Source organism: Zophobas morio, unplaced genomic scaffold, assembly GCF_036711695.1.
Source record: "Zophobas morio isolate AGI-343-1 ecotype UQ-CSIRO unplaced genomic scaffold, CSIRO_AGI_Zmor_V1 ptg000029l, whole genome shotgun sequence".
In the NCBI taxonomy this organism is placed as follows: Eukaryota; Metazoa; Arthropoda; class Insecta; order Coleoptera; family Tenebrionidae; genus Zophobas; species Zophobas morio.
The window spans coordinates 3,109,625-3,134,121 of record NW_026972134.1 but is presented as its reverse complement, the minus strand read 5'-3'; the positions used below and the strand labels follow the sequence as shown (position 1 = coordinate 3,134,121).

At 33.1% G+C, this 24,497-nt stretch overlaps 2 protein-coding genes across 2 annotated transcripts; both read left to right on the top strand.

Moving 5' to 3' along the window:
* The first annotated feature begins 2,498 nt into the window (after positions 1 to 2,498).
* Positions 2,499 to 4,609, top strand: LOC135137294 (SET and MYND domain-containing protein 4-like). Its single transcript, XM_064066915.1, has 2 exons — positions 2,499 to 2,891; positions 3,662 to 4,609. The coding sequence occupies exons 1-2, from the start codon at positions 2,499 to 2,501 to the stop codon at positions 4,607 to 4,609; spliced, it is 1,341 nt and encodes a 446-aa protein (XP_063922985.1).
* Positions 4,610 to 19,964: 15,355 nt separating this feature from the next.
* Positions 19,965 to 23,418, top strand: LOC135137292 (SET and MYND domain-containing protein 4-like). The gene is made up of 4 exons (XM_064066914.1): positions 19,965 to 20,052; positions 20,110 to 20,357; positions 21,899 to 22,842; positions 23,163 to 23,418. The coding sequence occupies exons 1-4, from the start codon at positions 19,965 to 19,967 to the stop codon at positions 23,416 to 23,418; spliced, it is 1,536 nt and encodes a 511-aa protein (XP_063922984.1).
* Positions 23,419 to 24,497: the final 1,079 nt, after the last annotated feature.

Below are 24,497 nucleotides of genomic sequence, written 5' to 3'. Positions count from 1 at the left end.
ACATAATATGTTCGGATATCTACTGGTACCAAGCTTAATGAATTTACTGCTATATTTTTCTAAAGATAAGTATGCAGTATTTGGTGCTAGTGCTTTGAAAAACAAAAAAGTGGCTGTTTGAAATTAAAATGGTTATTGTACTTTTTTTAACACTATACTATTTTTTTTACAACAAGTATTAGAGTAAAATATTAGGCATTAGAATCATGTAAGTATTTATCTGGTCGAAAATATTAAGACAGTTGTTCCATCATAAGTTATTGGGTGCTCTCTAATCTCATACGAAAAGCAAACGATGTCAACAAAATAATACCGTACTTATAAACTAAAAACCGATCGGATACCCACACTTAACAGGTTTAAGGAAATTATGGTGTTAGCTTCAAATTAAAGATATTTAATTTAATAAAGATAAGTTTGTAGTAGTGATGCGCATGATAGAATAACAAGACACTGAAGAAAGGGGCTGTTTAAAACTAACATTTCATGAGAATATATCTATATAGGTTAATGAAAAATGATATAGATTAATAATAATTTATAATTTTTAACACAAAAATAGGGGTGTTATATAAATAGCTTTGACTCCTTGGTCTCTCTCTCTCTGTGTGTGTGCGTGTGTGGCACCGTAGCTCCCAACCCATTTTAATGCGTTTTTTTGTTTGAAAACTGGTTTAATCGGGATGGTTCTTAGTTATATTTGATGATATCCTCAGTTATTTCAAAATTATTTACTCATTAAACAGTCGGTGTAGGAATCCACTTCATACGCGCGAAAATGGAGACACCGCGTCGACCGTCGCAGCGAATATTAACCAATTTTTAGGGTTCATTTTTTTTGTCTGGGTTTTTCAAGTACTAACACCTGTTCTGTACAGTTATGGAGTTATTCCTTTGTGACAGACCAATTTTAGCTATTTATATACCCTTAAAATCTTCTGCCAACAAACAGCAAATTTTTATTCACTTATACGTTTGCTATAAATAATGTTAAGAGCGTGTTGCCTAAAATTGCGTTCACTGCTTTCACAAAGATTAATTCCACAATTTCACTCTCTGGATCTCCCCCAATTTTCAAACATGCTTACTTCGAATTGCCTCAATAGTCCTTGTGCAAACTTTTATGCTGCCATGATTACGAGTCAATCCTTTCAGGAAGAATAATAATTTGAGATATTCCACCCTCAATTTTTTAATATGATCTTGTGAATTGCCTCAACCTCGTGCGTTATGATGTTGCAAGAATGTTCCTTTCAAAAAGACTGATTTCAGATATACCACTCTCTGTTTCCAAAATAAGAGAGGCTAATTCTCAATTTTTAATAAGTTAATTTTGAATTGCCTCGGCAGCCTGTATCTAATCGTCATTTTTTTAGTAAGTTATTCTGAATTGCTCCAACAGAGTGTGTGCAAAATTTTATGATGCTGCAAGTGTACTGTCTTTTAAACGACAGACAACTTTACTAATATCACCCTCTGGATTTCCTAAACAAGAGAGGGCTAATCCTTAATTTTTTAATATATTATTTTAAATTGGCTCAAAAGCATATATGCAAAGTTCAATGACGCTTCGAGTATGCTGACATTCTTTTAGGAAGACTAATTCCGACTGACGGTAGACAGACAAACAGACGGAAACGGGAGACCTATTTCTTCGTACTCTAGGGGTCATGAAAGAACGAGAAAACATAAAAATAGAGAGTCGGCCGAGGGAAATAAAAAAATATTTGGAGTATAAGGCAAAAAAGTACGATTAAGTCATAAAATGTGTGTTTTTTTAAACAAATTAATAGCAGGTAGATTTTTACCTTGGCAATCCTGATAAATGAAATGTAATATGTATTAAGTACTGGAGTTACAATATAATTACTTGTAACTGATGCTAAATTCTTGTAGCTACATATTGTTTAAATGATTAATATGATACAATTTGAAGGTTATATAAAATAAAAACAACTGCTTTGTTAACTCAAAGATGTGGTTATCACTAAAAGTTTCAAAATCTACGAAATGTTCATCCAAACATGAAAAACCGAATTCTGTAAATTTAAAAAATACTGTTTATCAATGGTAGTAAATCTTCTTGAAATGTGTTGGTCTTATCATTAGTTAGTAAATGTAATAATTTTTGGCAAGTTTTCTCAGATCCTTTACAAATATACATATAATTACTACATCCTACATCAGCAGGCACCTGTTCCTCGTAAGATGGCGAAAATTGCCTTCAATTCCCACTACCACAACTTTCTATCATCTACTAGATTTGTATTTAGACATCTTTGATCTATTGTTACACTTAACTTAAATAGTACAATTAAGTACCACGTGATGGCGGTCATCCTCCTACAACCTACAACGATATCAGTTTTAGAGCGCCCGTTTTAGGAGTGGAGTTGAAACTCCTGAGTAATACCACCGTGGTCATTATTCTGATGCGATGTACCAGTCCGGCTACCTAACTTTGAAAGTGTTGTAGAAATCAATCTTGTGTCCTCATAATGGCTGCTGAGAAAAAAGTGTTTACAGATAGTGAATTCATAGAACTACAGGTCCAACGCTACAGACCACGATATCTGAAAGAAGAAAGTGAGTTCAAGAAATGCACAACTAATGCTGAACGAATGAATTTTTTTCTAAATAATGAGGAAGAAGTTGCACATATAAAATCCAAGATCCAGCAAATTAAACCCCATGTTACTAAATGTGATATCAGGGCATCCGCATTAAGAAAATTAGGGAATGTTCAATTCCAAAACAAAAATGATAAAGATGCACTGAAACTTTATACACAAAGTCTCAGTTTTGCTAAGAGTGATGAGGAGGTATCATTTGCATATGGCAACAGATCTGCAGCCCTTTTTTATATGGGTTTTTATGAAGAATGTTTAGAGGTGAGTCTTTGAATAATTTGCTGAGATTTTGATCATGGCTGAAAATCATAAGATACAGTTGTGGTCAATAAATTTGTGTACTTATCACTCTTATCAATGTTTGTAATATGAAACTGTTGGGTTTTATTTAGCTTTTTTTGTTAACTGTATTTTTACAAATGCTTTTGTTGTGCATTTTTCCATAAAAACACTAGAAAGTTGTTCAAAACAAAACATTGTATTGCTAAGTGTGTCCGATTAAACTCTTCCAAAAATGTTTCCAATAATAATAATTAAATGCGTAATTTTCCGCCACCAGACGACTGATTGATGATGAAGGCCTCCATTACGTGTATATAAATTACAAACTTTTATGTACAAAGTTTAAAAAACAAGCAGCTAAATAATATATTTGTAATATCTGTATATTTGAGTGTGGATTTATGTGCGAAAATAATTTTTTTTACACACTGCGGATTATTGACCAGAATAGAAAGCGGAGTAGTTATTTGGTATCGTTTCTGACATAGATTTTGATTCGAAATTTGAATTTTCGCGAATGCATCGGTGGAAAATTGATCAACTAAACAAATACAAGTCAAGGAATTATCATAGGAAAGGTAATAACAATTAATCTTTTCTTGGAAATATATAGCTCCCTGGTATCGGTAGAATTTTCCGTTTCCAATAGAAAATCGAACGCAATGTGCAGCGGAAATGCACAAAACCTTTTCTAAAGATATAAAGTAGAACACTAAAATGTAAGAATGTAACTGTATTAATTTTTGCAGGACATCGATAGAGCCTTCAAGCATGGTTATTCTGAGAGTCGAAGTGCCAAACTCTTCAAGAGAAAGGAGGATGCGACAAAAGCATACAGTAGTCGGAAAAAAGTCGTTAAAGTTAAAACATATGAAATTCCACAATCGGAAATGAATCCCTCAATTCAGTCGGCAAGAAACTGCATCGAAATACAAACGAACGAAAAATACGGTCGTCACATAGTAGCCTCCAGAGATATCGCAATTGGCGAAGTCCTAGCCGTTGACAAACCATATGCGGTTGCATTACACACTGATATCTCGTCTGATCGATTCTTGTTTTGCCATGAGTGCCTTAAGCATTGTTACAATGTAATTCCCTGCCTCAATTGCAACGAAGCATTGTATTGTACTGAAGCATGCAAAGCAAAAGCTTTCCAAAATTATCATAAGTACGAATGTTTAATTTTGCCTTACGTAGGACAACTGTTGGGAATCAAATTTGATTTCTGGTTGTTTTCTTTAAAAATTACACTTTTGGTAATGACCGAAGAGAAAAACGACGAAACGATGTATCGTTCTGACAGGTACAAAGAGATTTCAGAATTAGAAGATCACAGTAATGCAGATTCACTTGAAAAAACATACGTTTCGGCTTTATTAAGTGCTAACATTTTTGTTTTGATTAAAGAAAAGATTAAAATATTTAAAGAGTTTGTAGTATTTGAAGAAAAGTTTAAAGAACTGTTTTTTTCTCACCAACAGATGTTTAAAGTAAATGCTGTAACAATCATCAGTTCGCATGAAAATGATAAATTTTATACTTCCGTGACTGGACTTGCGATATACTCTTTCTATAGTTTATTTAACCATTCATGTTATCCTAATACCTTTTGGAATACTTATGAATCAACGATGGTAGTTCGAGCCAGTTTACCTATTAAAAAGGGGGAACAGTGCTTCATCTCTTATGGGTAAGTTCACTTTGAAGCGTATAATTTAAATAATTTTTCCATGTAAAAAAAGTTGTTAAAGACCCAAGAAAGTAAAATCAGAGATCCTATCTATGCAATAATTTTTTGTGCCAAATTTTCATAATTTTGTGAAAACTTGTTAACTTTGTTAACTGCAGCTATATTATCTATACATCCCACAATTTTGCTGCTATGTATTTATGTATGTATGTATGTAACTGTTTATTTCTTTCCCATTCGGGACTTGAAAGAAGTCCGGTTTACATTTTTCCCTTAATATATCTATATATGTACAAATATATATCAATTAAACATATTTTAACTTAAACTAATATTCTTTCTCGAAATGCTTCCTTATTTTCGTTTCTTTTCTAATATCATTTTCATCCATTCCAGACCATCACCTGTTTCGTTCAATAGCTCATTCCTATCTTTCTCGACTTCCCGTAACTCTTCACAATCCTTTAGCCAGTGTTCAATCGTCTCCGGAAATTCCCTACATAATCCGCATCTTTTATCCTCTTCCTCTTTCCAGTAACAGTTTTCTCCTTCTTCATTTCCCACCCTAAATCTGGCTATTGTCTTTCTGTCTTCATTCTTTCTCCCTCTTATTAGATACTCTGGTAATTTTAGACCTCCTATTATTTCTCCATATTTTGGATTATATCTGGACTCTGCTATTTTTTTCCTTTGCTCTTTTCTTTGTAACTCTTCATCTAGATTTAAAATTTCCTTCCTAGGCTCTGCTCCCTCTATCCTTTTTCTCTCTACTTCTTCTGCCGTTAGACCTCTTACTTCGTAAAATTCTCTTCTTTCTTCCGCTGTCTTCTTATAATTTACCCTTATCTCTTCCCACATTTCTTTCATTATTTTGCATTCAACGTTCTGCCTAATCTTCTCTTCAAATTTCATTGCCCTTCGTGCTGCTTCTATTCTTAGTTTTTCTCTCTTCGTTTCCTCTAATACAATGTACTCTGGTGTCACTTTTTCCAACCCTAACGTCCATTTCAAATACTTTGCCTGTACTCGTTCTAGACTCTCCCTTTCCTTCCATCCCCAGATTTCAGCACCGTACATAATAACACTTTTTATTAAGCTGTCGAAGAGCCATATTCTTCTAACGAAATCGTTCTTCAACCTTCTCTCTGCCAGTCCCCATACCGCCTTCAACAATCTATTTGCCTTCTTTACTGTATTTTCCAAATGTTGGGTTCTTCTTCCATTTCTTTGAAATGTATACCCTAAATATTTAAACGTCGCTACTTCTTCTATCGTCTTTTCTTCCCATTGCCAAACCTCTTTCTTACTTCTCCCTACCGCCTTTCTGAAAACCATCATTTTCGTTTTTTCTACATTCATTTGCAGTTCTCTCCTTCTTACAAATGTTTGTAGGGTTTTCATCATCTCTCTTATTTCTTTACCCGTTTTTGCCAGTAGGACGATATCGTCTGCATACTGTAGTGACCAGATTTTTGTTTTCCCTAAAGTGACCCCTCCCATCTGTGCCTTCCTAAAATTTTCTTCTAATTTTGCTATATACAAGGAAAAGAGCGTTGGACTTAATGGACATCCTTGCCTAACTCCTTTCTTCGTCCAGAAATTCATCGACGTTTCTCCATTAACTCTGATTCTATTTTCTGTCTCTCTGTAGATTTCTCTAATTCTCTCTATTAGTGTTTTACTGATGCCCATGTCTTTCATTATCTGCCATAGTCTTTCCCTATTAACCATATCAAAAGCCGCTTTCAAATCTACAAAGAGCGCGTATACCTTTCCTCCTTTTTCGTTTAATTCCCTTCTTACTATGTGATCCAGGGTCGCTATGCATTCGATTGTTCCTCTTCCCTTTCTAAATCCCATTTGCACCTCGCTGCTATGTATTTATTACAGCGTCTTAAAGTAATACCAGTTACTGGATAAGACATTGTTATTGTCCAGTAACTTCCATGGTCTACAAATTTACCAATATTTCTTTATCCATTTTGTGTTCTAGCCCCTACTTCGCGTATGATGACAAAACTGAACGACAAAAAAGACTTCAAAGACTGTATAGGTTTACTTGTGGGTGTAGAGCATGCGAAGAAAACTGGCCTAAAGTAACATTTTTGACAGCTATCGTCGATCATAAAGACATCAAACAAGTAATTAAGAAACTTACTGAAAATCAAGCACTCCCACCCCCAAGATACATATTGAGTCTTCATAAGGGGCTTGAAACAGCTTATCGAATTTTGGATGGCACCTCTTAACTTTACTTTAATTTTAGCATTTACAGATATATGTAGATATAATTCTTTTTTAATTTGTCTTAAAACGTGTGTCATTTCAAGCCAAGTTACCAAAGACATTCAAAAAACAGAGAATGTAAGTATAGTTCTGTGTGATTTAACGTTCCAGTCCATGTTATATTAAAATCAGATGTACAAATTATAGAGTGTAGTTGAAATTTTGCACGTTAATCTTAGAGTTCACGCTTCAGTGGACTGTATAATTCTAGATCACTACGTCCTATGGTACTTATTCTAATGTAAATAAAAGTGCAGTTTCATGTTTTTATATTAAAGTTTAGTTTCGAATTATATATAGAGATAGGTTTTCGAATTTTGAAAATGTGCTTTGGTGGTTTCCTGCACTAAAAATATTGTAGGAAGTTACTGTGGCCGTGGTATTTTAAATTACAATTGTTGCATACAATATTCCAGACCAACTTTTTTTTGTTCTTGCCTTTTTAATTAAGAGTTTTATTTATAATTTAATAAGTATTATAAATGAACTAGCTGATAAAGAAGTGTAAAATATATAAGTAAAATCCACACAAGACTTGTAAAATTTTATGTTTTATAAATGTTGTTAAATTTTCAGGGTTTCAGATGTATCTGTTAAAATATTACTGTTTTGATAAATTTTAGCCGTAATAAAAAGTATAACTTTTGTGCTAAGGAGCGCTTCTAATTTCAAATGAAATAATTAGAAAGTTGTTAGTCGGAAGTCAACATTAATATTGCGTCGTATTTAATATACGATTTTCAACCTGTGTACACAAAATCTATAATGCAGGGTTCGTTATGTACAATTGTAGTGTTATCTGTGATCTTATTCAATTTAGTAATCTTCTTTCTCTCATCAATGTTGGTGTACCTAAACTTAAAATCCTTGATCTGACCACTTATATTTCTACTTGCCGAGCGTCAGCTAAGAAAGGACTGTAATTCGGCGACTGGTTGTTTTCAAATTTTCTTGATGAGCCATGACTCCCAATTCCGTCTGTCTGTCTGTCTGTCTGTCTACCGTTTGTGTCAATTATTGTTAGACAGGTAATCTCCGAAACTACCCAACCGATTGTTGTCAAACTTTGTGTGCGTTATCTTATGACTATCAGGTAGATGGTAATAGGCTAACCACACTTTGTCTAATCATCTCCACCAACAATGTGTTGACGTCATGTCCAAATTATACATAGTAAATGGACCTTGAATTTTGTAAAATAACATAGTCCTATAACGTGTAGTTTATTAAAATCCGTGTTGAGTCTTAGCTGAGATATCCAAATTAAAAAAAAAGAATGAAAATTGTATAACAATATTTTGATATTTAACTCTGAAATTGCAAAAACCGAATGCTGTGAAATCTTGAAATATTTTAAGGTTATTGGAAGCATGCTAAATCGTTAATCAAAATTTGTCCTTCATAATTTTTCCAAATTAATAATGTGAATATCCTCGTCATCTCCGCCAATGGTCATGATTTTCATTGCATACTTTGTGAGCGCCCTCAGTTACCGAGAAAATTAATGTTTTTTTTTTATCTAATAGTTTGAACAAAACATTTTTTTTCTCGTTACTTTAGAATTGCCAATATTTAGCTTTTCATCTGAAAATACAGAATTCAAATTTCGCGTAGGATTTTGGATTTGGAAATAATTTTCTTTTTTTTTTAACATAAGTTTCATTTCTGCACTGCGTCTGAATTCCGAATCCACTGCCCTTTTTTATCTTCTTTTCATGATCTTTGCATCAATCGAGATCTCCTAAGACGTAATTAGAGAAATTTTCAGAAAAATATGGTCTTTTCTAAATCCAGAGTTACAATAGTACTCGCCTAATCTAATAAAATTAGATTAAGGTTTGGAAAAGCACCGTATGTATTAAATTTCAAAAAATGTATACTGTTACAAATCTTCTTTGTGAGCGCCCTCAGTGACCGAGAAAATTAATGTTTTTTTTTTTATCTGATAGTTCTAAGATCACACTTTTTTTCTCGTTATTGTAAAATTGCCAATATTTAGCTTATCTGAAAACACAGAATTCAAGTGCCCACACTACCACGTACACGATGCAGAATTACAGATGCAGATTGCAGAGTTCAATTCAATACTCAATTTGATTTTCGGTGCTAAACACCCGCTTCAAAGGTGCAGAAGAAGGAATTGTATGTTGTATTTGTATTTTTTGACAAAATGATGATTAATGATGATGATTGGGTTAATTAAAGTAAATATCCATGTATTGTCAATCGTGTAATAATAGCTATTTAACGAACAAGTTTGTTAATAAAGGCGATTAATAATCGAGATATTTTAACGTGCGAGGAACGAGCGCGTTAATGGTCGAGATTATTAATCGCCTATTAACAGTCGAGCTAGTTACAATACTTTTAAAAATTTAAATTATTGAAAATTCAAAATATGAGTTATGCAACCAAACATACAAGTGAAAATTTTTCTGAATAAACATTAGTTGGATAGGTTCAAATCATGATGGATGCATAAAGTGGATCGAAGCATAGAATACTTTGGCCACAAGCGTGCTATTGAGCCTTTTTGGGAAATTTCGAAGAAGGATGTAAGTAACACGAATTCCGAATACCTTACAACCAGCTTTCCGACGCACCAAGCAACAGACTCATCGTAGGTTTTTTGGTAAAGCATCTTGGCTCTTTCTGGAAGTAAATTTAGTGACCCCACATTTGCGTTTTTCTACTTCCGGAGGAGTTAAAGAATCCATTTCCATGCAATTTCCCATTTTGAATCTTGACTTGGGAAATATTTGACATTTAGAATTATGACATTTCACATAAGGACGTGTATATCTGGTTGCCTAAAATCATGCATTAATAGCCCTTATTAATAAACGATTTTCGTACATAAATCATGCATTAATCGCCTCATTAATAAACGATCACCAGAAAAACTAGTAGATTGTTTTATTAGGATTAAAAGTGCCATTTTTTGCGACGAGCAAATTTTGCATTTGCGAGGCGGAGCGAAGCGAAGCCGAGCGGATGCAAAATTGCGAGTCAAAAACTGACTTTTAATCCGAATGAAACATACTACTTTTTCGCCAGCCAAAAAGTAAATCTCAAAAAAATTTTAACTTTTCAAGGCTAGGATTAAAAAAAACAATTAATGCTAGGATTAAAATGGCAAAAATGACGTTGTTACTTTAGTAACGCAACTTTTTTTTACTCTCACAAAAACGTCAAGTTTTCCGTCCAAAATTGACGTTAAAAGTGACATCTTTTAAGACGGCTGGCGAAAAAAAGATTTTCCATTGCTTCAAGCTAATAAAAGATATTGAAAACACTATCGCAGCGTCAATTGGTCGCAGCGACAACTGGTCGCAGTCACAATTCATCGCAACACAATTCGTCGCATGCGACAATCCGTTTATAGAGAAAATAAGTAATTATTATGAATGAGGAAAATAAAATGAAGTGCTATATTCTCAAAAATTTCATTATTTTTAAAAAAGTCTCAAAATTGTCACAAAAGGAATAGGCATAGCATTTTATTATGGAATATAAAAATGTAAAAAAAAGAGAACAATAACTATACGTATTAATTAAAGTCCAAGTACTTTTGCATACAATGACATCAAATGTTCAAAATGTACCTACTCTTTCGGTGTTTTAGCAATAATTATAATTGGTCATTAAAATGTCTCAAGGTTGAATTTTTTTTTATGTCAATTTTTATAGCAACAAAACTTTTTATTAGAGATGTACCGACTACAGTCGGCCGACTGTTTATAAATGCAACAGACAGTGGTTTTTTTTTTCTATTTCTCTGACTACCTTAAAAACTTGTTTTATTTTAATAAAAGGAATAACTGAAGTTTCTTTTTTTGCCAAAAAATGTGTTAAATTTTTTTGGATAATTTTAACATTTAATTTTTTGTAGTAACTCAGTACAAAAATAAAGAATAACACAATTTAGGGCAGTTTATACAATACTTAACCAATTTTAACCACTTTTTTGGAAAATGTTTGGAAATTTTGAATTCGCTTTGCGTGGTTATTGGACCATATATCGTGACGGCGATTTCAGAATCGTAACTAGCCGAAGATTATCTACACTTTGACACCAATTTTCGGTCGATTAAACTAATTTTAACCGGTTTTGACAAAGCCGACTAGTCGGCCGACTGCAGTCGGCACATCTCTACTTTTTATAAGTGTTAATATTTTATTGGTTATTGTGTTCTTAAATACACATGAGTTCCATAAAGACAGTAACTATTAGGTTCATGTCCGACTAAACCAAAGTGCAAAAAAGTGAAAAAATTGTAAAATAATGTTTTTAATGCTGACATTTTGTCGGTATGCTACTGTAATGCTCATTTTCATTATTCGTCTTATTAATTAGACACTTAAGTAAGTGATTCATGCTTTTTTTCTCACAAGTTTAAAGTTTGTCGATTAAACGAGTGAAAAAAAATAGCATTCACGTCATTTTTTTTTTAATAAAATAGCTATTTTTGCTACAAGTTGCGAAATGGTAGTGTTTGACGCACTAGACATGAAGTTTGTGCAACGAGCCCGTCCCGTAGGGCGAGTTTGGACAACAGGTCATGTGCATAAGATCCATTTCGCACGTGTACCAAACAAGATTTTTTCTTACAATATTATTCCATAATACGTATGTAGCACTGTGTTAAAATATACATTAATTACTTGTAACCTTAGATCATATAATAAATAGATACCACCATGCCGTGTTCTTTCCCTAGGACAGCCTGTGACGACATCCTCCTGTCACACATCTCTCTCGTGCATGGAGGAATTACAATGAAACTATCCTTGCCTGATCACTATTTGAATTTTGCGCGCCTAAATTTTAGGAAGTAAGTCTGAACTAACTTCGGAAGAAAGATGTTGACAGCTTGATTTTATAAATAATTCACAGTAGATAACGAAAGAAATAGTAAATTATTGGGCAGCAATTGTGATCCTTTATGACTACATCACTTAAAATAGCATTTTTGTTCTAAATTCTAAAATTGTTTTTTGTACAACAACTCGAAAGAGAGGTTAGAAAAAACATCTGTCAAAAGCGATTTGTTGCGCTGGTGCGGTACAAGGATGGAAGTGAAATAGACATATACTGATGAAATGCATATAACAAAGATGAACATGTGGTGATCACACAAGGATAGCATTATACTACTCCCCTTGACGTAGAAAACGACAACATACACCTTCATGTCTAGTCACAGCTTTCAGTTTGAGTATTGGTATCTATTTATTATATGATCTAAGCTTGTAACTGATGCAATTATTGTCTGACGTTAAATTCTTGTAACTACATATTGTGTAAATTATTAATATGATAGAATTCGATGGTTATCTATATAAATAAAAATGAATCTCCGAAATGTATGTACTCTCATATCTTCAGAACGACTGTACCGAATTGGACGATTCTTTTTTTTACGTGTTCCTTATTGTCAGGAGAAGGTTTATATGTAAGAATATTTATAAAAAATAAGACGGCTAAAAGATAAAAAAATTTTAACAATTTTGCATGGGAATCGCCACTTTGAATGAATTTGAATAGTTAAGTTCCAGACGGACCTGTCGCCTAACTGACGTGTCATACAAAACTATTTCTTCCGTGCGATTGTGAAAAGTATTATTGCATTTCAAATCGTTTTTTGTTTTTTTTTTTAACAAAAAACGTTGTTTATTTTAAGAAAAGTGTTCGTTAAAGGGAAATTAGTTACTCATTGCGAAAGTTTCTTATTAATTTTGATCTGTCGTTCTATTTACCTATATTCACTTTGTTGGTTTCGACAAAACCTCAAACTTTACCGTTATTCGAGGATTTAATTTGAAGTTTTCAATATTTTAAAATTCTCAAGACAAAATTTACAGATTTGATTGACTGTGAAAATAATTCTGTGTCGTTTTATGAAGTTCATTACAATGCCAAGAAGACGACAAGCTGGTAGAGGTCCACGAAGTCAATCAAATGTGCGACGAACTACCTCAGGTGCAAATCGCAATGATTTATTTCATGGGTAATTCGGATACGGAAGTTGATTAGCGTTGTGCTCATAATCAACATAATCAAACATTGAAGCGAGACATTGGGTGGTATGACTAAAACTGAGTAGATACTCATATTCGAAGTACGAAGTACCTACTTTATTATTACTCTTACATACCTGAGCATCTACTCTATGTACTGAGTACCTACTTGGAAACATTGTATCTTCCCGGACACAAATTGAATATCTACGCGTTTTGTGAGCATTTAATCTAAAAATGAGCATCGGCGTGGCAATGACTATTTGTCCTTATAAATGATAAATTAAATGTAATTTTTTTTTTTTCCTTAAGAATATAGAGTTAACAAAGTTAGTTGAGTTACAAAAGTCTCTTTTGCTCCACGTTGGCCACCAACAAGCGATTTTCATGATTTTTGTGAAACTTTGCTGGCTTTGAATTTGAATTTTCTGTCCTCGATAGTTGATGCTCAACAAGAACCACGGGAAGGTTGGAGCAGATCTCGCTAGGAAAGGAGAGGACTAGGAATTGTTAATGAAGGATAGAACGTTATACAGTACAATGCAACGGAAATACAATACAGGTACCTACAATCTAGCTACAATACAGAATACACTACAGATACAGATACAATTTAGATACAATACAAATGCAAAGTTAGTATCCAATACACCACCGGAAGAAATTGCACCAAAAATTGAGAATGTTGCAAAATGAAAACCCAAGCAAGCACACCGATGGAATTCGGGACGAAATCTATTGGTCGCAGCGCTCACACGCCCAAGGGAGAACGCAGCCGCATAAATCCAAGGTCGTCTTACCTCATTCTCAAAGAACGATGCAACCCAGCGTCTAAGGGCCAAAAAACCCCCCCAGGCCAAAGCGTCTGACGACATGGAGAATTCAAACCCGGAACCAAAGAATGCACTGTTGCAAAATTAATACCCAAGCAAGCACACCGATGGAACTCGAAACGAAATCTATAGGTCGCAGAGCTCACACGCCCAAGGGAGAACACAGCCGCATAGATATAGGGCCGACTGACCTCATCCGTTTAGGATGATGAACCTCATCCGTTTAGGATGATGACCCAGCGTCTAAGGGCCAACAGAACCCCCCCAGGCCAGAGCGTCTGACGACATGGAGAATTCAGTCTCGGAACCAAAGAATGCACTGTTGCAAAATTAAAACCCAAGCAAATGCACCGTGAAAACAAAGCATTTGCACCACTGGAGCTAAATTGGCAAGACCCAAGTTAAGTTAATAACACATACAATATACAGTACAAAATGCTTCAATTACAAAAGTTACAATATACAAATTTCTCCACGTTTGCCAACAAAGAGCGATGACTCTGCTCGCTCGTTGCTGTTGCCCAGCAAGAACCAAACAATACGAGGAGGTCTGGAGTGCGTCTTGCCATTAAAAGAGAGGACTAGGGTTTGATAACATGGGTGAAGGACACCGTATTTTGTAAATTTGGACGCCGTAGTTTAAAAATGATGCATACGGTATTTTGTGAATTATGAACGCTGCACTTTGTATATTCCAAAGCCGTACTTTATCATTCCTGAATGCATGTTATTAACAACATATTTCAAAAAAAATCGGGCATTTTTGGAAAAATTTCCACTTTCCTTCGTGTTCACAGCATGTAACACAAAACATTTTCGCTAATATTTATTAACAATAAATTAGAAATTCGCGAACACGTGCTACTTTTAAGCCAAAACGGAGCTCCAGTGTTGCTGCTACCAGACCGGAATCAAAACTAAACACAGAGGATGGAAAAATTGACCTTTTATCAGGTAGCTCACGTGACAGTGACGTCATCGTACGTCACGATGAGATTGCAAAAATTATTTTTCATATTTTAGATCAGAAATTGTACATTTTCGGGGTTAATTTAACAATGTTTAAACAAACTAATTTGTTTTTGCTAACCTCGTGTTCTTAGGAAGATGGATTTCGGTTTAATTATCATATATTGATAGTTATCATATTTGAACATTATGAATTCTGTTAATTATGTTTAAATTTTATTTAATTATATCGCGAAAATGCTTTACCCACCAACTTCAATCGTTTCGAAAATTTATACAAAATGTAAACATTGACGACCAAACGAATCACGGAATCCGATAAATTAAAACTGAAGTCGTACTTACCCTGTTTTCGGTCTTTTTCGAAAAAATATTCATTTTCGTCCGTGTTCACAGCACTAACACAACAAATTTTCCTTAATATGTATTAATAATAAAATTGAAATTCGCTAAAACGCTCCACTTTTACGGCAAAATGAAGCGACGACATTGCCGCCATCAAACAGAAATTAATACTGAACACAAAGGACCGTAAAACGTGGCCTTTATACAGGTAGCTCACGTGACATTGACGTCATCGTACGTCACCATGAGACTGCAAAAATTATTTTTCATATTTTGGCCGGGAAAATGCACATTTTCGGGGATAATTTAACAATGTTTAAACAAATTGATTTGTTTTTAATAATTGTGGGCTTTTAGGACAACGAGTTTCGGTTTAATTATCATATATATTTATGCTTATCATATTTAAACATTATAAGTGATATTAATTATGTTTAAAATTTATTTATTTATATCGTGAAAATGTATAGCTTCGATCAACCGATTTCAATCGTTTCGAAAATGTCCCCAAAATTTAAACAAAGTCGAGTGAACGAATCACGGAATCCGATAAATTAAAACTGAAGTCGTACTTACCCTGTTTTCCGTCTTTTTCGGAAAAATTTCCATTTTCGTTCCTGTTCACAGCATTAACACAATATATTTTCCGTAATATGTATTAATAATAAACTAGAAATTCACTAAAACGTTCCACTTTTACGCCAAATTGAAGCGACGATCTTGCCGCCATCAAACAGAAATTAATACTGAACACAAAGGACCGAAAAACGTGACGTTTATACAGGTAGCTCAGGTGACAGTGACGTCATCGTACGTCACGATGAGATTGCAAAAATTATTTTTCATATTTTGGCCGGGAAAATGCACATTTTCGGGGATAATTTAACATTGTTTAAACAAATTGATTTGTTTTTAATAACTTCGGGCTTGTAGGACAACGAGTTTCGGCTTAATTATCGTATATTGATACTTATCATATTTAAACATTATAAATGATATTAATTATGTTTAAAATTTATTCATTTATATCGTGAAAATGTATAACTTTGATCAACCGATTTCAATCGTTTAGAAAATTTTCCCAAAATTTAAACATAGTCGACCGAACGAATCACGGAATCCGATAAATTAAAACTGAACTCGAACTTACCCTGTTTTCGGTCCTTTTCAGAAAAATATCCATTTTCATTCGTGTTCACAGTACTAAAACAACACATTTTCACTATTATTTGATAATAATAAATTAGAAATTCGTGAAAAGAGCCCTACTTTTAAGCCAAAACGGACTCTGATGTTGCTACCACCAAACCAACATCAAAAGTAAACGCAGAGGACCGAAAAATGTGACTTTTTATCAGGTAGCTCACGTAACAGTGACGTCATCGTACGTCACGATGAGATTGCAAAAATTATTTTTCATATTTTAGATCAGAAATTGTACATTTTCGGGGCTAATTTAACAATGTTTAAACAAACTAATTTGTTTTTGCTAACCTCGTCTTCTTAGGAAAATGGTTTTCGGTTTAATTATCATATATTAATAGTTATCATATTTAAACATTATGAATTATATTAATTATGTTAAAATTTTATTTAATTATATCGCGAAAATGTATAGCTTTGACCCACCAACTTCAATCGTTTCGAAAATTTTTCCAAAACTTAAACATTGTCGAATAAACGAATCACGGATTCCGATAAATTAAAACTTAAGTCGTACTTACCTCGTTTTCGATCCTTTCCGGAAAAATATCCATTTTCGTTCGCGTTCACAGCACTAACACAACATATGTTTCGTAATATTTATAATAATAAAGTAGAAATTCGCTAAAACGCTCCACTTTTACGCCAAAATGAAGCGACGATCTTGCCGCCATCAAACAGAAATTAATACTGAACACAAAGGACCGGGAAACGTGACCTTCGGACAGGTAGCTCAGCTGTCACTGTCACTGTCATCGTACGTCACGACGAGATTGCAAAAATTATTTTTCATATTTTGGCCGGGAAAATGCACATTTTCGGGGATAATTTAACAATGTTTAAACAAATTGATTTGTTTTTAATAATTGTGGGCTTTTAGGACAACGAGTTTCGGTTTAATTATCATATATATTTATTAGGGTGATTAAAAAAAAAAAAATAATTTTTTTTTTCGTGTCAAAGAGGTTCAAAAGTTTCTTTTCAACGTAAAAAAATACCAGTTAAAAGTTGAGCTCTTAATATTAATATTAAGACCGTCCGCATCGCGTTTTTCTATTTCCCATAAGAATAACATGGGAAAATTTTTGTTTGCACCTTCTGATTTTTATTGCTAGCCCGTCGTGTGTCGTGAAAAAAATTCAATCACATATTTTTATAGAGAATTGAACGCTCTACAAAAAGTGTCTCTTATGATTTTGCGAGAAACCTGACTATGATTTTTTAACCCACTGATGCTGAAAATGTTCGGAAAGAGTTTTACTGGCCTTATTATAGCATAAAATTATAAACAATTACTGTTTAAAAAACTAAATTTAAAATGTGTATAAATTTTTGTGGTGATTTATTCCAATAAGACCATCAAATTTATTGTAATGCATCAAAAACGTCAAAATTTGGATAAATTTAACTTTAGCCTAAAATAACTCTTCAACTATCAGGTTTCTCGCACAATCATAGGAGACACTTTTTGTAGAGCGTTCAATTCTCTATAAAAATATGTGATTGAATTTTTTTCACGACACACGACGGGCTAGCAATAAAAATCAGAAGGTGCAAACAAAAATTTTCCCATGTTATTCTTATGGGAAATAGAAAAACGCGATGCGGACGGTCTTAATATTAATATTAAGAGCTCAAATTTTAACTGGTATTTTTTTACGTTGAAAAGAAACTTTTGAACCTCTTTGCACGAAAAAAAAAATTATTTTTTTTTTTGAATCACCCTAATATTTATGCTTATCATATTTAAACATTATAAGTGATATTAATTATGTTTAAAATTTATTAATTTATATCATGCAAATGTATAGCTTTGATCAACCGACTTCAATGGTTTCGAAAATTTTCCCAAAATTTAAACATTGTCGAGTGAAGGAATCACGGAATACGATAAATTAAAACTGAAGTCGTAAGATAATTAGCTTTTATTTATGCATAAATTGTACATTGCGTTCTTTCTAACACTGACCATAGAGATTCCCAACTCAAGGTGTCTACCCCATACTAACTTATATTTTGGTGACTCGATTTTTGCCTTGATGGTTGAACACTGTCACTGTTTTCCGTTTTTGTTGTATCGAGATACTACTTGAGCATCAACTGTTACCTACTGAAGTATTAGCATCATCTAGAAAAACTAGAAATATTTTGATTTGATATTCGAGTAGATACTTCGTATTTCGAGTATGAGCATCTACTGAGTTTTATTTATATCAACCATTGTCAAAAATTTGATCGAACGTTGTTTCGACAGAACTTCCTTCGCACCAAAAGTATGATGAAACATATTCAGCATTTTCGAGTTGAGTCTTTTCTTCATACAATTTTGTGATGACCTAATCAACATTTACGATCAACAGGTATACCACCTTGGATTGGTGCAGTGTAATACGAAAAATAACTGTATTGTATTCTCAAAATTATCTGCGAAAATCGAGTGGGCCGTTCCATCAATTTTTTGGGGGGAATAAGTAAATATTCTTAACAAATTACCATGCTTACAATAACTTTAAAACGTCTGCAAGATCTCAAAGAAGTCATTTCTTCAACTCTTGAGTTATTCTCTAAAATAAATTGAATGATCCATACATTTTTTAGAGTCACTGTAAAAACAAATCTAAAAAATATGAATGCAATGATAAATTACGAAAATATACTGATGATGTTTTGCACATTTTAGATAGGATTTGTTCGGCACCACCAAGATTGAGATGACGTCATCAAGTTTTTGGGCTTGATAAACAGATATATTTCGATTAAAAACCTACCATGTCAAACAGTAACTTCAAAACGTCTGAAATATTTCAAAATTAAGTTTTGCAATTCTTGATTCAATCAATAGAATAAATTGACTCAGTGATTAATTTTTTTGAGACACCCCCTATAAGAAAAACCAAAAATTATGAATGGAATGATAAATCACAAGTATTGTCTCATCCTATCTTGGACATTTTAGAGAGGATTCATTTGGCAAAATTTTGGGCTGACGTCATCAATTTTTTGGAAGGTATAAGTATGTATATTTTGAATAAAAATTTATTATGCTTATCATATGTTTAAAACATCTGCAAGATTTCAAAGCATTCGGTTTTGCAGATTCAAAATTAAATTGTAGGTGAAACGAAGTTCACGGGGTCAGCTAGTATAAAATAAAAACAACTATTTTGTAAACTCAAAGATGTGGTTATCACTAAAAGTTTCAAAATCTACGAAATCTTCATCCAAACATGAAAAACCGAATTCTGTGAATTTAAAAAATACTGTTTATCAATGGTAGTAAATCTTTCTGGAAATGTGTTAGTCTTATCATTAGTTAGTAAATGTAATAATTTTTGGCAAGCTTTCTCAGATCCTTTACAAATATACATATAATTACTACATCCTACATCAGCAGGCACCTGTTCTTCGTAAGATGGGGAAAATTGCTTTAAATTCCGACTAACACAATTCTCTATCATCTACTAGATTTGTATTTAGACATCTTTGATCTATTGTTACACTTAACTTAAATAGTACAATTAAGTACCACGTGATGGCGGTCATCCTCCTACAACCTACTACGATATCAGTTTTAAAGCGCCTGTTTTAGAAGTGGAGTTGAAACACCTGAGTTATACCACCGTGGTCATTATTCAGATTCGATGTACCAGTTCGGCTATCTAACTTTGAAAGTGTTGTAGAAATCAATCTTGTGTCCTCATAATGACTGATGGAAAAAAAGTGTATACAGATACTGAATTATTAGAACTACAGATTCAACGCTACAGGCCACGATATCTTAAAGATGAAAGTGAGTTCAAGAAATGCACAACTAACGCTGCCCGAATGAATTTTTTTCTAAATCAAGAGGAAGAAGTTGCACATATAAAATCCAAGATCCAGCAAATTAAACCCCACGTTACTAAATCTGATGTCAAGGCATCCGAATTAAGAAAATTAGGGAATGTTCAATTCCAAAACAAAAGTGATAAAGATGCACTGATACTTTATACACAAAGTCTCAGTTTCGCTAAGAGTGATGAGGAGGTGTCAGTTGCATATGGCAACAGATCTGCAGCCCTTTTTTATATGGGTTTTTATGAAGAATGTTTAGCGGTGAGTCTTTAAATAATTTGCTGTGACTTTGATCATGCCTGAAAATTATTAGATGTAGTTGTGGCCAATAAATTTGTGTAGTTATCACTCTTATCAGTGTTTGTAATATGAAACTGTTGGGTTTTATTTAGCTTTTTTTGTTAAGTGTATTTTTACAAATGTTTTTGCTGCGAATTTTTCCATAAAAAACCCTAGAAAATTGTTCAAAAATTTGTATTGCCCAGTGTGTCCGATTAAACTGCTTCGAAAATTTTTCCAATAATTAAATGCGTAATCTTGCGCCTCCAGACGATTGTTTGATGACGAATGCCTCCATTAGGTGTATACATAAAAACCTCTTTCTCATAAGTCATGATCTTCGGATTTCCACCGTTACTAAACTAAACTTTGATAATATTCGATGGGCTTTTCATATTTGAAAGATATATTGGTAGTCGTTGTTAGACCCATAATCGGTGTCTGGTCTTTAGACGTTTTATACTACCCGTACATATAGTTTTTTCAGGTGTTTTCACTGCACTTACAACTCACTAAACGAGAAGTGCACACCAAACACAGGAGTAAATAGGTGCCTTTTTAGCATTTTCCACGTCTTGTCTTACGAAATTCCATTTATCTACCAGCCTAAGTGTGATTTTTTGGCTATTCTCCCAAATACACTGCAACATGGGTGATTGTCTACGTTACTGAAATTATTTTCAATTTTTCTTTTCTTCCTCAGCGCGAAATTTAAATTTTCAACTCAGGACACCCCAATATCATAATACCTAATATCAATAGAGCAAAAAAAAAACTGTTGAATGCTAATATTGAAAGGCTTAAGATCTAACTTAACTAATTGATTTTCTTTTAATTAAATTTTGATTGTAAAAACATCTTTTCTTAGAAGCAGCAAAATTCTTTAATTTAAAAGAATTACAATTTTCCAACGAGAGGTGAATGTATGAATCATTTATATAGTATAGACTTATTTACGAAGTCGCATAAAGTTTTAAAAAGATTTAGGGGTGGTTCTATACTTTGTGAACGCCTTATGTATAATTAAAAAAAATATGCAACTACATATTTCAGAAGCTGTAAGAAAAGATATTGAAACCAAAATTACAAACTTTTATGTATAAAGTTTAAAAAACAAGCAGCTAAATAAGATATTTGTAATATCTGTATATTTGAGTGTGGATTTATGTGCGAAAATTAATTTTTTTTTAAACACTGCGGATTATTGACCAGAATAGAAAGCGGAGTAGTTATTTAGTTTCGTTTCTGACCTAGATTTTGACTCGAAATTTGAATTTTTGCGAATGCATCGGTGGGAAATTGATCACCTTGCAACCACTAAACAAATACAAGTCAAAGAATTATCATATGAAAGGTAAAAGCAATGAATCTTTTCTTGGAAATATATAACTAGAATATATCCAGCCTCGTATTGGTAGAATTTTTCCTTTCCAATAGAAAAGCGAACGCAATGTGCAACGGAAATGCACAAAACCTTTTCTAAAGAATGAAATGTAAGAAAGTAACTGTATTAATTTTTGCAGGACATCGATAGAGCCTTCCGGCACGGTTATCCTGAGAGTCTGAGTGCCAAACTCTTCAAGAGAAAGAAGGATGCGACAAAAGCATACAGTGATCGGAAAAAAGTCGTTAAAGTTAAAACATATGAAATTCCACAATCGGAAATGAATCCCTCAATTCAGTCGGCAAGAAACTGCATCGAAATACAAGCGAACGAAAAATACGGTCGTCACATAGTAGCCTCCAGAGATATCGCAATTGGCGAAGTCCTAGCCGTTGACAATCCATATTTGGTTGAATTACAAGCTGATATGTCGTCTGATCCATTCTTGTTTTGCTGTGAGTGCCTTAAGCATTGTTACAATGTAATTCCCTGCCTCAATTGCAACGAAGCATATTATTGTACTGAAATATGCAGAGCAAAAGCTTTCCAAAATTATCATAAGTACGAATGTTTAATTTTGCCTTACGTAGGACAACTGTTCGGAATCAAATTTGATTTCTGGTTGTTTTCTTTAAAAATCACACTTTTGGCAATGACCGAAGAGAAAAACGACGAAACGATGTATCGTTCTGACAGGTACAAAGAGATTTCAGAATTAGAAGGTCACAGTAATGCAGATCCACCAGAGCAAACATACGTTTTGACTTTATTAAGTGCTAGCATTTTTATTTTGATTAAAGAAAAAATTAAAATATTTAAAGAGTTTGAAGTATTTGAAGAAAAGTTTAAAGAACTGTTTCTTTATCATCAACAGGTGTTTAAAGTAAATGCTGTAACAATCGTCAGTTGGCATGGAAATGATAAATTTTATACTTCCGTGACTGGACTTGCGTTATACTCTTTATACAGTTTATTTAACCATTCATGTTATCCTAATACCTTTTGGAATACTTCTGGATCAACGATGGTAGTTCGAGCCAGTTTACCTATCAAAAAGGGGGAACAGTGCTTCATCTCTTATGGGTAAGTTCACTCTGAAGCGTATAATTTAAATAATTTTTCCATGTAAAAAAAATGTTAAAGACCCAAGAAAGTAAAATCAGAGATACTATCTATGTAATAATTTTTTATGCCAAACTTTCATAACTTTGTGAAAACTTGTTAACTTTGTTAACTGCAGCTACATTATCTATCTTTATTTTAAATTTCTACATCCCACAATTTTGCTGCTATGTATTTATTGCAGCGTCTTAAAGTAACACCAATATCATGTTACTGTCTTATCCAGTAACTTCCATGGTCTACAAATTTAGCAATATTTCTTTACTTATTTTGTGTTCTAGGCCCTACTTCGCGTATGATAACAAAACTGAACGACAAGAAAGACTTCAAAGACTGTATAGGTTTACTTGTGAGTGTAGAGCATGCCAAGAAAACTGGCCAAAAGTAACATTTTCTCCAGCTAGCGTCGATTGTAAATTCATCAAACAAGTAATTAAGAAACTTACTGAAAATCAAGCACTCCCACCTCCAGGATACATACTGAGTCTTCGTAAGGGGCTTGAAGTAGCTTATCGAATTTTGGATGGCACCTCCTAACTTTAATTTAATTTTAGCAGTTACAGATATATGTAGATATAGATTTTTTTTAATTCATCCTAAAGCGTGTGTCATTTCAAACCAAGTTACACATGTTATTTAATGTAAAAGTTACATGTTTTTATATTAGAGTTTAGTTTCGAATTATGTATAGAGATAGGTTTCGAATTTTGAAAATGTACTTTGGTGGTTTCCTACAGTAAAAATATTGTAGGAAGTTACTGTGGCCGTGGTGCTTTAAATTACAATTGTTACATACAACTTTCCAGACCAACTTTTTTTGTTCTTGCCTTTTTAATTAAGAGTTTTATTTATAATTTAATATATATTATAAATGAACTAGGTGATAAATAAGTTTAAAATATATAGGTCAAGTCTACACAAAACTGGTCAAATTTTATGTGTTATAAATGTTATTAAATTTTCGGGGTTTCAGATATATCTGGTAAAATATTACTCTTTTGATAAATTTTAGCAGTAATAAAAAATATCACTTTTGTGTTAAGGAGCGTTTCTAATTTCAAATGAAATAATTAGAAAGTTGTTTGTCGGAAGTCAACATTAATATTGCATCATAATATACGATTTTCTTGCAATGGAACATGCAGGCACACAGAATCTATATATAATGCAGGGTTCGTTAGGTACAGTTGTGATGTTATCTGTGATCTTACTTTTATAATTGTATATACAATTTCTTATTTAAAATGCATTTCGTCAATGAAACTTGTTTATGTTGCGTAATTATTTGTTTCGTCTTAGCAGGTAATAAAATACACACCTTTTTGGTTAACCGAACAGTGAATAATAAATAACAAAAAAAGAATCTTAATTTAAAGATTTTTCAGCTCCTCAAATACGGTGTTTTGCATTTCGTGATGTTTGAAACTTGTAATGTATAGTTTGGGGTTCGATAATAATAATCCATGTTTAAGTTATCATGTAGGTAAGTGTTTCACAACCTTCTCTGTTGCGTGCCCCCCTATCTAGTGCACCAATTTTTGTCGGCGCCCCCCTCGTAATGTAATGTATTATTTGAGCTATAGTCTACAAAAAAAGTTACTTTCAAGACACTATAT

Coding starts and splice junctions, on each gene's coding strand:
- LOC135137294 (XM_064066915.1), top strand. CDS start 2,499: ATGGCTGCTGAGAAAAAAGTGTTTACAGATAGTGAATTCATAGAACTA. Junction 2,892..3,661: donor TTTATGAAGAATGTTTAGAG/GTGAGTCTTTGA, acceptor TAATTTTTGCAG/GACATCGATAGAGCCTTCAA.
- LOC135137292 (XM_064066914.1), top strand. CDS start 19,965: ATGACTGATGGAAAAAAAGTGTATACAGATACTGAATTATTAGAACTA. Junction 20,358..21,898: donor TTTATGAAGAATGTTTAGCG/GTGAGTCTTTAA, acceptor TAATTTTTGCAG/GACATCGATAGAGCCTTCCG. Junction 22,843..23,162: donor CAGTGCTTCATCTCTTATGG/GTAAGTTCACTC, acceptor TTTGTGTTCTAG/GCCCTACTTCGCGTATGATA.